Source organism: Struthio camelus, chromosome 10 (assembly GCF_040807025.1).
Source record: "Struthio camelus isolate bStrCam1 chromosome 10, bStrCam1.hap1, whole genome shotgun sequence".
Lineage (NCBI taxonomy): Eukaryota > Metazoa > Chordata > Aves > Struthioniformes > Struthionidae > Struthio > Struthio camelus.
In genome coordinates, this window is record NC_090951.1 from 5962377 (window position 1) to 5976161 (window position 13785).

The following is a 13785-nucleotide window of genomic DNA, read 5'->3' on the forward strand; positions in this document are numbered from 1 at the left end:
TTGCTCCGGTAAGGTAATTCAAGGCCGGAAAGTCATGCAGATTGTAAATAAATGCCATGAAAACAGAAAACTTTACAGGCTATCAACCTAGCAAGTTACCCTTGACAGAAGAGTCCTGGTAAACAACGCAAAGGAGAACTGATAGTGACATTAGGGACTATTTTACAGAGGGCTGTAAGATAAAGCTCCTGATTCAAAGTCCAGAGTCCATAGGAGCATGCCAGTGGCTGTAAGTGAGGCCTGTATCAAAGCTCAGATGTATGTATTTAATGGAGGAGGAGGAGGAGCAAAAGCCTACAGAGAGATTCGAAGGGGGCTTACAGAGTCAGAAATCAGGCCACGAGCATCACACACTTCATCAGGTATTTTCAACAACAGTGTCAGGAAAGATAAAGATAAAGGGAAACTCTTGACACTATTTCAGAGAGGAAAAATAAGGGACTCTGGTCACCCAAGTGGTGTGGACTGAGACACAGGGTGGGAATTCTCTATATGAATACAGTCACATTGTCATTTGTGTATATATAGTAACATTTTGCACAAGAGCTAGTTTTCAGAATCCACTTTTTTTTCAGCAATTTGCATTACAAAATGTTCCAAAGCTTTCATTTGGGAAAGGCAGAAACTGAACTGGACACTTAAGCTATGTGCAAATGAACCCCCATTAAATGAAGAAAGCCTTCAGTTTCCCTTTGCAAATGTACTTCATGGTGGTTAGTGAGGACAATGGCTTTGTTCTCACTTCTGCAAAACTGATGATTAACTGTCCAACAGTTAATAGCAAGGTGTGCCTTATCAGCCTGTTTTATTCAAAACAGCAATGAAACACGGATCTTGGGTAACTGTAAAAGAAACAGTTGAGGCTTCTCTCAGAGAAGGGTTTGGTCACGTGAAGGCAGAAACCTCCCATAGCATGTGAGTGCAGATGGGATATGGAAAATGATTCAACCCATGCAAACTGTGAAATTCAGTGAGACATTCAGTGGCCCAGGGAAGTCATTACAGGTAAGCCACAAAAGTGTCTGAAAACAGACTTACAAGGCTGCAACATGAGAAATGGTACAACTTGAGAAAGCACACATGACTGCGTTTCCAAGGCTCCTCGGGGGATTTAGCTGTGTGACCGACAAAAGCTTTAGAGAAGTGCACCGTTAAAACCCACACGGTTTTAAGTGATCAGGTCACACAAAGCTGTCATGTATAGTAGTAACAAATTACCACCTTACCAGCTATAACTGCACTCTACATCAGCAACTTTTTTCAGCAGAGCAACAACATATTACAGCCCTTTCCAGTTTGATGAACTCAGAATGGAGAGGCCATAAATCTCAAACAGCTGTTTGTATTATATTAAAAACTAAAAGTTAACAGCACAAAATAAGGATGAAGTAAAATTTACATATGTACCCATCGAAGTTTAAGCCCTGCCCCATGAAACAAAAAGTTTGATCAAACACATTTACGGTGCGCAGGGTTAAGAAGTTCACTAGCTTCTACCGCCATTTCACTGAGTGGCCACGACAGGAAGTCTGGTCTTCGTAAGTTAGCACTACACCTTGCAGACCCAAGCTGCTAAAGGGGAGAAATACTTTGAAAACAGCTAAAGGCTACACATATTCCTTTCTTCATGTGACCACAGAAACCAAGCTCTAAATACTCAGCTGAAGACTTACATACAAAGAATTTAAAGATCCCCTGAGTAAGAACTGAAACACATCAGCTTCAAAACAGAAAAAGGCAAAATTGAATGTGTCTTTGAAAAGATACTCCACAAAGAACAAAAAGTGAATTCTCTTTTGCAAAGACATGTTATTTCTGCCGTATTCAGAATACAAAAGAGAAAGAAAATGATTAAAATATGGGCTTAGAGCGTTCAGTGTGAGTTAACTATTTATTTCTTTTATTTACTGCTTCACGTCTGATATAGTAAGGAAATTCAGACAGAAAAAAGTAGTGATAACAGTGAAAAAATAAAAATAAGTTACTTCTAGATACTAGCAATGTCAAGTCTGACATTCAAACCATAAGAAGCACTTGTTGTTTCACATTTCTCAGCAGGAGAACATGCAAATATCCACTGCTTGTCCCAGAAAGATGTAGATGCAGTAAACGTTTACATAGATAGAAATAACAATTTCCCACTAAGCAGTAAATTCATACTGCCATTAAAAAAAATTTACTAATTAAATGATTTAGCTGTTTAGCCTATTGACAAAAAAAAATCCCTCAGTTATGTTTAGTAAAGTAAAACATCTCCATAAACAGCTGTTTAGATGTTAGGGGTTTTTTTTAAGGTACCCAAAGTATCTGAGGACCAAAAAGATGCAAAGAACAAAAATTTGCTCACTCTCTCTTTAGCAAGCTGTTTTAGCAAGGATTTTAAAAGCAAAATAAGCACAACTAATTTGGGGGAAAAACATAATGAAGTATAAAATTTACAAAATACAAAGACCAACATCTAAATAAATACCTTCCTAGCTATCTATAGCAGCATCACCCACGGCAGAATGTGTTAGATTGCCCCTGGGTCTTGCCTACCCTGGAGATTGCCTGATCTGCTCCTGTTACCTAAATGATTACATAATAGATGCACTGCTGCACCAAGTTTTGATTATAAAATATCCAGATGCAACATTTTGCAGGAACGTGATTTCTGCTTGGCAACATAAGCCAACATGAAAACATGAACACAGTGCAGTCTTGTAGATCTGGAAGCAACAGAGCAGCACCCATAGTTTCTATATCATGAACGTGCTAAGGTAGTTCTTCATTTCGGTTCACTCCCTTTCTTAATGTACCCTTGAAACATGAAAATTCCACTTGTGTTTTTGGAGGGAGGGAGGGGGGAGTTAGCATATTTTAGAGGACAAATTCAGTAAAAATCTTCTTTTAAGCAGAAAGAAAATCTCCACTGGTCTAAAGAATCTTTGACAATTCCTTCTATTTTCATAGGTCAAAGGAATTATTAGCAACACTAAACAAATTTGAGATGCCAAGTGTATGAAAAAAGTGGGCAACCATCACTTTATTCTACAAACTTCTAAAACAAATTAATAGAAAAAAATAGAACAGAGAGAATGTGAAATTAACAGCTCATGTTAATCCTGAAATAAAATATTATGTAGTACTGGTCACATCTTTCTATTCAAAGCGAAAAAAGAAAGTATAAGATAGACTCACCACATTAATGTAGGTCTGGACTGTAGAAAGAAGAAACATTCACTACGCATTATTTTAAGGCATACTATTAGCACCAAAAGCCTTAATTTAAATAGCCTTCATTCCTATACTTAGTAATCTTGCCATTGTGTTAATTAGAAGTTTGAATCTCTGCCATTCCCAAACACAGGTATTTCATCCTCTGAGAAACAGAAAAGTTTTCAGAATTAATTAATATCAACAGATCTATCCACTTTTCTCTTTCAACCTTGCGTGTACCCTAACTTCTTGGTCTATAAGCAGAAATAACATTTTAACAGCTGATGTGTTATGACCACTTTTTCTAAACATTTCTAAGTTTTCCTAAACTTGCTTCTTGTTTTATGTTCACACAACTAAAAGGTGACTAGATTTTCTTCCCCGAGTATTTTGCAATAAATCAAGGACATCAAAAAGCTAGGTCACCTTTCTTTGCCTAAAGAATAAGGGATTTAAGTGTGATTCAACTCATTTTACAAAAGGAGGTCATCACTTCCGATACAAAAATTGCTAGGCAATCAAAGAGAATTAATTTCATGTCCTCAGCAGAACCTTCCTTGAAATTCATATGGATTTACTACAGAGAAACACACGTTTGCACATTCAGTGAAGGCACCACTGACTTCTCACAGCATAATTTCTCATGGTTGTGAATCATCAGATTATAAGTAAACCTACAGGGATTCGTGGAAGAGATGCAGAAATTTGCATGTTTTCCAGTGACTAATCAGACTCTAGTTGCCACAAACTTTCCCTTACAATTCTTCTTAAAGAAAGCACTTCACTTCTGATACAGAATGAAATGCCTATCATAGATCAGCCTCCTGAAGATTTACAACTTGTCAGCTACTTGCTCTACAAACTTTAATACTGTAACTTCTTTGGGCCTTAGTTCACTCATGCATAAGTGCAAGCATCATAACATAAGGAAATTTGGATGGCTTTATTTGTTAGAATTGAAATGCACTGTAAGTCAGCGTATCCCAGGTGGTGGTTCCATAGATTGTCTCTTAGCAGAGTACTGACTGAAGCACGCCTGGCCACCCCTTGCTTTCTCCGTTCTCTCACTGCTCTCCTGCAATTCCCCTCCACTGCTAACTCAGTGATGACAATATAGTAGTTTGTGCTACTTGGTATTCTAGCAAAGAAGCAGCACAGCAAAGTAGCTGTCACAGAAGCAGAAATGACCCCCAGAAACCATGGGAACGTGGAACCCACAGTTTTTGTGCAGTCTATGACAGTTTAGAGTGGCAGAGAAACACCACGGGTGTGACCCAAGGGTCACCACACAGAGCCATGCACAGATGCAAAAAATACATAGGGAATGAAAATACACAGGAGAACTTTAAGGAAGCGGCAGCTTCACAGATACATCCAGCATGTGTAAATTAGTTTCTATTATAAAACGACCTATTACAAATTAAGCAAAACAGTTCCCTCTATTAGGAAACTGAAGCCTCCTTGTCTGATGTGCTGATAAAGCAAATCAGCTGAGCTCTGCTATAGTTATAAAGATCTGTAGTTCTTAAATTGCAAAGCCACGAACTCCCAGTGGTCAACAAAACCTACGGGTAAGTGATCCACAGCCCCCTTTGCACCAGGTATCACTAGACCAGAAACACCTTCCCACGTGGCCTGCATTGCCCTGCTATGTGATTGAAGTTGCCAAATGCCCTCCCCAGCACAAGGCAGGTTCTAAGCCAAGCTGTGCTACAGCAAGGAAAAAAGGAGGTGGGGAGGAGACTGTGGTCTACCATAGCCTTTCAGGAGTTTTGTTTAGTTTTCCTGTCGATGGTATTGATACTAGCTGCACAACTTGTGTTAGGGGTTTTAGACCCATGATCCAACATAAAGTATTCCTTTGTTGCAAAAATACTCCCTATCTTGTTTTCTATGCTGTGTTTTACATTCAAAATTCCTGACCTGATCTCAATGTTTAGATTACATCTTTACATTCACAATGCTTTGCAACAGAATACACAATCTTAAACAAATTGTATAGACGAAAGAAACAAAGCACAAAAAGAATCCACGCTACCTACTGCCTCAGTTAGGAAGCTGATCTTACTGTGCTCCTCATATATTCAGTGACCAGAGCGAGTAACTCCAGTGGACAGTAACTCAGAGCAGGAACCTAACTTAAGGACTCCAAACTTTGCTATGGAGGTGTCATAACCGACTAAACGGACAGACAAGTGAGACTAGCCTTCTAAGTTACCTGCTTAATATTAGGCTGTGAAAATACCATCTTAAAGTTATTTCACATCAACAGAAATACCATTCCCCATTAAAACCCTCAGTCCCCCAGACCATGTTTTCTTCACCAGAGTACTTAACCTTTCACTAGACCAGTTTATCCATGGGGCAGCACTGCTGCAATCTCATCAAAACCTACTACTCACCCAAGAAAGGGACGAAACTTCTACTGAAGCCAGTGATAGTGGCCTCACCGAAATAAGAGTTAGTATGTCTACCAAGAAATAAAAATAAAAATAAAACAAGGGCTTCAAAGCAAGAGTGATCCCATGAAGTATTAACACTACACTGCAACATGTAAAGCACAATAGGGGAAAAAAAAGAAAAAAAGAAAAAACACAACTCAAGGGAAAAATGTTTGCCATCAAAAGTTAAACCAATTTTCGGTTGCTGATGACCTAAGTAATTTAGGAATCACAACTCAAGAGGTTCCGAGTCCCTTGAGCAGTCCCATAACCCACTTAGCAAACTTTAGGTTACCTTCAACAGCTTAAAATGATGGACGACAATGCAGAATGAATAAGAAATAGGATGAGTAACTAGGAGCCAGAAGAAAAGGCTCCGACATTTTGTAGCCAGTGTCTACAAATACTTCCCTCAGATGAGATATTAGGGCATCTAAAAATGTCTCTCTGTGTAGAATAACACCAAGATGGCTAAAAGAAATCCAAGCATGGGTGAACACAAGTCACAGATCCGTTTCCCTCAGCTATTTGCATAACTCTCTGCAGTCCCACAAAAGGGAGCACACGTTGCTGGCATTAATTTTAATACACTAATGAAATCCTGCATGCCTAACAACTGTGATGAAAGCATCTTTCTCAAAGGTGCCTTGCTTCCTTCTGTCCAGCTGGGTTTTGCACAGTGGGTTGTGCTGGATCCAACAGAAGTAGGAAAGGCATATGTAAAGACACTCTGCAGTCTTAGCAAGTAACAAAAAGAACAGTAGCAATAAGACCTGTCATGGCCACCATTACACCTGCAAAACACTCTAGGATGGGCAGGGCCTCTCTCTCCATTGCTAGCCTTTCTCCTTTCATCTGAAAGGAAATTTCAAGCTCCTGCGAAACAAAAGGTGTACACAAATTTTTTAGAAGGTGCTCACCTACCAGTCTCTCCTATCATTACAGGCTAAAAGAAAGACACATCCCACAGACACTTAACCTATGTTTGGCCTGGAAAGCACTAAATTTTACAGCGGCAGAATTTCTGTAAAACCAAGAAATGCCGATCATACAGGAGGATTACAGCTTCCTACATACAGCAGAATCCTACTTTCAGCATTTAGCTCGGACAAGCTCAACAGCTCTCTTGACTTTGTGAAAACTGAGACATCATCCAAGAACTCACTTGAAGCCTTGGCTGCACAGCTGCACAGGAAAACAAGACTGTTCATGCACAGGTTACCCACACTGCTAGGACGACTGGGAGGAAGGGTGTGAGCAGCCACTAATGGGTTGCTCCTTCCCCTCTCTTGCAGGTGGGCAGGGAGGACTGACGCTAACAGGGAAGTTAGTACAAAATGCTCCCTCTCCCCACCAAGGGAAAACAACAAGGTTACTATTTGGTGTGTTTTGTACAGTCCAACTTGTACAGCCACAACATAGCACCATGTGAAATAAGAAGTCATATTTGCAGAATTAAGAAGAGATGCAGCACCCTTCTCCGCACTGAAGTAATTCCTAAGCTAAAAAAACATCCTGACCAGGAGGTCAGGGTTTGCTCTGTTACAGCAAGATTTACTTCATATGTATCAGCTGAAAATTTGGTCCCTTGATCTTCCGCTGAAATAGTAAACCCTTCCTAAAGAACAAAAATAACCTATATTCTTTCATTCAGCGAATCCCTTCCGTATGTGGTGACTCAAGTCTTTCAGAAGGTCAATATAAAATCTCTGACACTTAAATCAACTGTCTGAGCTGCACAGTGAAGATGGAGACTATTTAAACTAGAGATTTCCTAGCCTTTGTATATCCTCATTTGTTATTACACTGCAGACCTGAGTCTAGAAAGAGTTCTCTATAGAAAGGTATCTGCTTTTAACTTACTCATCCAGAGAAATGCACCTACACTGAGCAGGAAATGGCCACAATTTTAGCAACTCTGTTGCCCTATTCAAAAAGGAAAAGCCGTCAGCTTTTTAACAAGAGATTCTTTCAAGAGTAAAGGAGTTTAAAATACACAGTACCACAACAATACTAGCCCTGGGGTTTCTAAATGTGTTTTTTAATCAATATAGTTAACTGTACATCTCCCTTGCACAGATGCATTTATACCAGAAAAAAAGTAGCTGGCTTTTCATAAACACGTGACTTAATTTAAACTACTTCCAAAATAGTATTAACTAAACTTGAAAAAGGCCCTCATAATAACCTAACAGTTTATCCAAGGTTTACACCAGTATACACTTGCATTCTGGGGCTATACACTTCCCAAAGACCAGGACAGGATTTAGTTATCTCATTCTTATATCACTATTGCAGATGATACACAACTTGAGGAATGGCTGATACACTAAATGGGTGTGCTGCTGGTCCCTCCCATTCACAGGGACCTCAGCGGGTTGGCAAAACGAGAGGAACTTCATAAAGTTCAGCAAAGGGAAACACTTAGTCCTGCACCTGAGAGAGAACAACTCTGTGCACCAGTACATGCTGAGGGCCAACTGGCTGGAAGCAGCTTTGCAGTGAAGGACCTGGGGGCCCAGGTAGACAAGCTGAATATGAGCCAGCAAGGAGCCCTTGTGGCAAAGACGACCAATGGTACCCTGGGCTGCATTAGGAGGAGGGTTGCCAGGTCAAGGGAGGTGATTATTCCCCTCTGCTCAGCACTGCTGAGGCCCTATCTGGAGTGCTGTGTCCAATGCCGGGCCCTCAGTGCCAGAGAAACATGGACTTACTGAAGCAAGTCAAGCAGAGGGCCACAGAGATGACTAAGGGTTTGCAGTATCTCTCACACGAGGAGAGGGTGAGAGAGCTGAGATTGTTCAGCCTAGAGAAGAGAAGGCTGGGGTGGGGGGGGGTCTTATCAATGTGTATAAATATCTGATGGTGGGGTCAGGCAGTAAAGAAAACAGAGCCAAATTCTTCTCAGTGGTGTCCAGTGATCAGATGAGATGCAGTGGGCACAAACTGAAACACAGGAAACCCCACTTGAACACAGGAAAATACTTCTTCACTGTGCAGGTGGTTGCACACCGGAACAGGTTGCCCAGAGAGGTAGTGCGGTCTCCATCCTTGCAGACACTCAAAACATGACTGGACACGGCCCTGGGCAACCTGCTCTAGCTGACCCTGCTTCAGCAAGAGGTTGGACCATATGATCTGCAGAGGTCTCTGCCAGCCCCAAGGATCTGATCTTGTGATTCACAAAGGTTTAGAGAGACAGAAAATCACAAACTATGAAGAGGCACTAGAGAAAACAGAAGCCTTGCTATAGTTATATACTTAACAAGCACAGAGCAGAATCACCTTTATTCTTTTGTTCCATTACTTCCCAAATCATTTCCACTTACTTGGGCACGCTGAGCTGTGCATTTTTGAGTAGTACAGTAAATTTAAGAGTAAAGAAGAGCATGATACAGATACAAATATATAATATGCAGTGATAAGTTTAAATGATTATTGTATGGAAGTTATAAAGTCAATAGCAAAGTGAAAGCTTGGAAAGTGTAGATACAGTAAACAAGCTGCTGAGAAAATAAATACTGTTAACATACTGCCTAATGTATAATACATACTGCCTAATTCCAAGCTAGAGGCCAAATAGCATAAAAATAGCTTAAATTAACGTTGTCTAAAAGAACAGCAAAGTTCTTTTTGTAACAATCTTATAGAGGAGCACTGTTTGTTTATCACCAGCATATCCGCAGCAACACGTAGGCCATTGTTTAAGGACTTAGGTAAAATTTGCTGCGACTCTGAAAATATCTCTTTGTTTTTAAACCAGCTCTCTTAAAAAACGTCCATCAGCAAGTCCACTTGAGTGTTCTTGCTGCACACTAGAAATAAAACTGTATTTAGACAAAATATTTTAAATTATAAGTTTAGGCACAATCCTGCAGTCTTTATCCAAGCAAACTTTCACTACAGTGAATTCAATTTTTACTTCAATACAAGACTGGCGGGGAAGCATCCTGTGTCTCTGCCTCACTTCCTTATGTCTGAGATTTTTCTCATTGCAAATTTTCTGTAATTTCTTTTTCTTTTAGAACCCAATCCTACCCCACTGAAATCACAGGTGTTCCCCCTCATATCAAGACTTGTAATGCTAGCGAGGTCTTTCAGCAGTTTATATTATAAATTTTAGAGGTATTTACTATTTTCCCCACAATCAAATGAGTTTTGCATCCTTGCAATACAGACTATTGATCAGCCTGCACTATGAGCAACTATGGCTTAATGGCATCTCAGCGTCCTTCCCACATCTACAGTTCACTAGTGAGAAATTCAGTATATGATATCCAAAATTCCCATGGCACAACACTACACAATGCAGTAAGAGAGAGAGTGTGCGCGTGCACAAGAGAGAAACAAGATTTCTTTTTTCTTAATTGCAAAAGGAAGAGAATTACAGTAAGTTATAAAAATTGATCTCCATCCTCTCTATTAGCAGTCTATTTTTGTGTCCTAAAACTTAAGAACTCTCTCTTCTCACTATCTGATTTAGAAACACAAACCCTGTAACAGGTGCAAACGTTCAGTTTTCTGCCTTCTGTAAAAGAGCAGTTGCCAAACTTGAGTTAAAATTGTATACGCAATAGGAAGCAATTTTAATCTCCCACCTATACTCAATATTAATTCTTATTGGACTGTAGTACATAGATATAGCAACCATTAAGACTACATTATGAATTACTTCTTGCACAACATTCCTCGGTATTAAAACACAGCTTATTAAACAACAATATTATGAGAGATCATAATTCCATGCATGCAGCCACTAAAAAATATATTAGCTATTTCAAATGTGTGAGGTTTTTTATTTTTCAAAGTCAATACAACCTACAAGTGAATATTTGGGGTCACTCAGGTATACGTTCATATACAGCCAGAAACAACTTTTCTAGCACAAAGCACAAAACTTTTCTTCTAGCCCATCCATTGAACTATCAAATATGAAAGGTTTGGATCCATAATTTTTCCACTCTTCAAGTAAAATGGAAATCTGAGTCTCAGTCAAAAGAAGTAAGAGCAAAGTTTTTTTGAAAAAAAAAACAAACCAAAAAAAAAACAAAATAAGATTTCCTTCCTCTTCAGCAAAAACACTGTCAGCAAGTTAATGCTGCAGTGACTTTCATTTCAAGTAGATCAGACACAATTTACCATAAACTGTAACAAGTGTTCACATCATATTCTAAAACAGCGTCTGCAAAATATGTCCTTAGTTTGGGGAGGTTTCTTTGCTTTTTAAAGCAAAAAAGCAGAATTTTGCTTATTCATCCTTTAGAGCATGAGTCTCAAATCTGAAGCTTCCTCTGTTACAAAGGTCACTGCTGAATTAAAATAACTACTACAGAACCAGAATTTTCAGGAAGAGAGGCAAACAGCCCTTTGGATAAATCACAGCTGTAAAGCAATATTCCCTGCTCTGGTAATGACTGCTTATATAACTGAAGGCAAGTCATTACCCTGTTGAATTACCCAGGTGTCAAACTTGACTTAAAATACCTGCCTTTTTTTTGAAAAAGTGTTAAAATCTATGCATAAAGCAAACTTTAATTAGCAGGTCTTATTACTACACCCCCCCCATCAAGGAAGCTTTGACAAAACCTCGTAATAAAGTCAAGCACTGAAAAAAAGTTTACCCTGAAATCCAGAATGCATAGCCTGTACAGCTTTAAATTTGGCCCCTTTGTGCAAATGGTTATGACATAGTTTGTGGTCGTATATGTAAAGGCTGTTTTTGTCAAAGGATTCTAACACCTCATTCACTCAATGAGCAATCTTCTTCTGTTTTACTTTGAGCTTATTGTTCAAGGTCCGCCTCAACTAAAATTAGAGGCCTTATTCGCTGAGCACTTTCAAACCACACTCTCATGATCAAATTATTCATTTCCTTACCGGACCTTTTTTTGGCACATCTCACTCACTCTGGGATCTGAGCATATCAGAACCAGTAATGGACTTACATTCACACACATCATGATAGGAAGGCATAAATATCCTCATTTTAAACATAGGAAACCGGGGCACAGCAAGATTATGATCCAGAGCGCCCTGTTATTCAGGGGTCACAGCCCTGTTTGTTTTTCCCCAGAACACTGCTCACCACCAAATTTTTACCACCAGTAACAAGGAAGGCCTACAGATAACCGGTCCTTCATTCCATGCCATGTCCTGTTTCAGGTCCAGTCTGTGCAATGAATGAGACAAGATCCAGTGGAAGCATTAGCAACTGGGTATTTACTACTTTTAAATAAGAGGCATGAACTAAAGTTGCACAGACAATCCAAAAATCATGAAACTTCTCAGCGCTTGTCTTTACTACCTTAAAGATATCAGCATTTCTAGCTTATTATGTATTTAAGTAAAAAAAAAAAAAAAAAAAAAAAAGAAATCCATCAATCAATGGACAAACCCCTCCTCAGTTTCTATCACATTACTTTGTATTTATAGCCACAGAGAACACCAGCATGATGGCTCCTGCCACTTGAAGGTGCCAGTCACAATTGCTCTGTATGTGGGCTAGCACTGCAACAGTACGGTGCAGACTCTTTTTTCCTACTGGAATTCACATATATTTAGTCAAGACCCAGAAACAGCAAGATGTCACAGGGAGAAACATCTGCTTATTGTCCATATCTGTGATCTTTTTCGCTTTCTTAGCCTCAGTCCTACCTCTTTCTCACATTGTTAACCCTTTTTTCTTCTCTCAGCCCTTGATCAACTTGCTTCTCACAGAAATCCCTGTCTCTGCTCAGTAAATTCTAGTCTCATCTCTGTAGGTTCATCATGCTATTTTTACTCTCTCACCCCAGTACACCTGCTCAGCCTCCCCAGTTCTCCACCTCCACACTCCAATTCCTTATCACAGTTTCTTTTCCCAAACAGCCCCCATTCCTCAGCACCAAGCTTCTAATTTTAGTTGAGGCGGACCATTAAATGATTCTGGCAATTCAGACAAGCAATTTAATTCCTTTATTGAATACAAAAGCCATTTAGCAGTTGCATAGTAAAACCATGCCTGGAAATAAAAAAAACAGATTAGTTTACATACCGTCATATGCAAGCACATGCTTTTTGTAACTATAGCACTGCGCACCCCAAAAACTGCAAGCTGAACTTGCTTGACATCAACCATGCTCGGTAAGAACTGATAATTAGTTTCACTTTATTCTTCTCTGTTACTTTTGCAGGCCCATGTAGCTGTACCGCCCCCTTCTAATCCCCTAGCTTGTTATGAATAGTGGTTTTAGCCAGTTCAGATACCAACTAAAGAGACAGCATCAACTCAGGATCTTGAAAACATCTCTCATATCTCACAGCTTCATCCTCTTAAGTCACTGTTCTTTCCAGTAATGGTCCTAAAAACTGATTTCTACCCTGAAACAGCAAATTCCTTAAGAAAATAGAAATTGTAACTCAGTTTTCTTGTATTTGGGGTTTTGTCTTTTTGGAGAGAGGAGAGGTAAAAAAGTTTTAATCTACAAGACAACTTGATGCTTGATGATGCAAAAAAAGCTCTGACTCAGTAGCGCTATTCATATAGAACACAGGTAGCATCAAAGACGAAAACTTTGACAATAGGGTTTAGGGAAAAGCACATTAACAACAACTGCAGTGTTACCTAAATAACTAGTGAGGCACAGAAGATTCTTCACCTACTCTGCAACAGTTCAGGATATTCCTGGGAAGTTATCAAATCCTTTTCAGCCAAAAGGGTCATTATGTTAATTTAAAGCATTGTTAAATCACTGTTTGACAATTATGTTAATTTATCAGTAACTCCAAGTTTAGGTAGACTTTGCAAATACTCACAGAATCCTTCAATCTTGTCAGCTGTCTTGCTCCATGCTACCTGCCTGGTTTCCATTATGACTTGAATAGTTCTCCTTTCTGGATTACTCTTCCTAAGACTGAACACTGTCATAACAGTTCCCAGCTCCAGGGTCCTTTTGATTTGGCTTTTCTCATACTCTGGCAGCACTCCATAGTCTATACTCTTTCTGGGCATTTTCTTCTTTTTTTTAAAATCAAATGTTTATGACTTTCAGCGTCCTGAAGAGAAAAGGTAAGAAAGAGAGAAAATTCAGTATTTAAAACAACACTTCTTATTTCTTTAAAAACATATTTGTATAATGTGTAACATATACATTTGTATGCTAAAGCT

At 39.3% G+C, this 13785-nt stretch overlaps 1 protein-coding gene across 10 annotated transcripts in view; it reads right to left on the reverse strand.

Moving 5' to 3' along the window:
• PLCG2 (phospholipase C gamma 2) overlaps positions 1-13785 on the reverse strand; it is a 77612-nt gene that overhangs the window by 50244 nt on the left and 13583 nt on the right. For 9 of the 10 annotated variants that reach the window (XM_068955487.1, XM_068955491.1, XM_068955494.1 and 6 more), the window contains one exon: positions 13434-13673. In XM_068955487.1, the coding sequence (XP_068811588.1) occupies positions 13434-13629 (196 nt within the window). In that variant the 5' untranslated portion in view covers positions 13630-13673. Of the gene's footprint in view, positions 1-13433; positions 13674-13785 lie in introns of those variants that run through there. The other variant, XM_068955495.1, reaches the window with a different exon arrangement.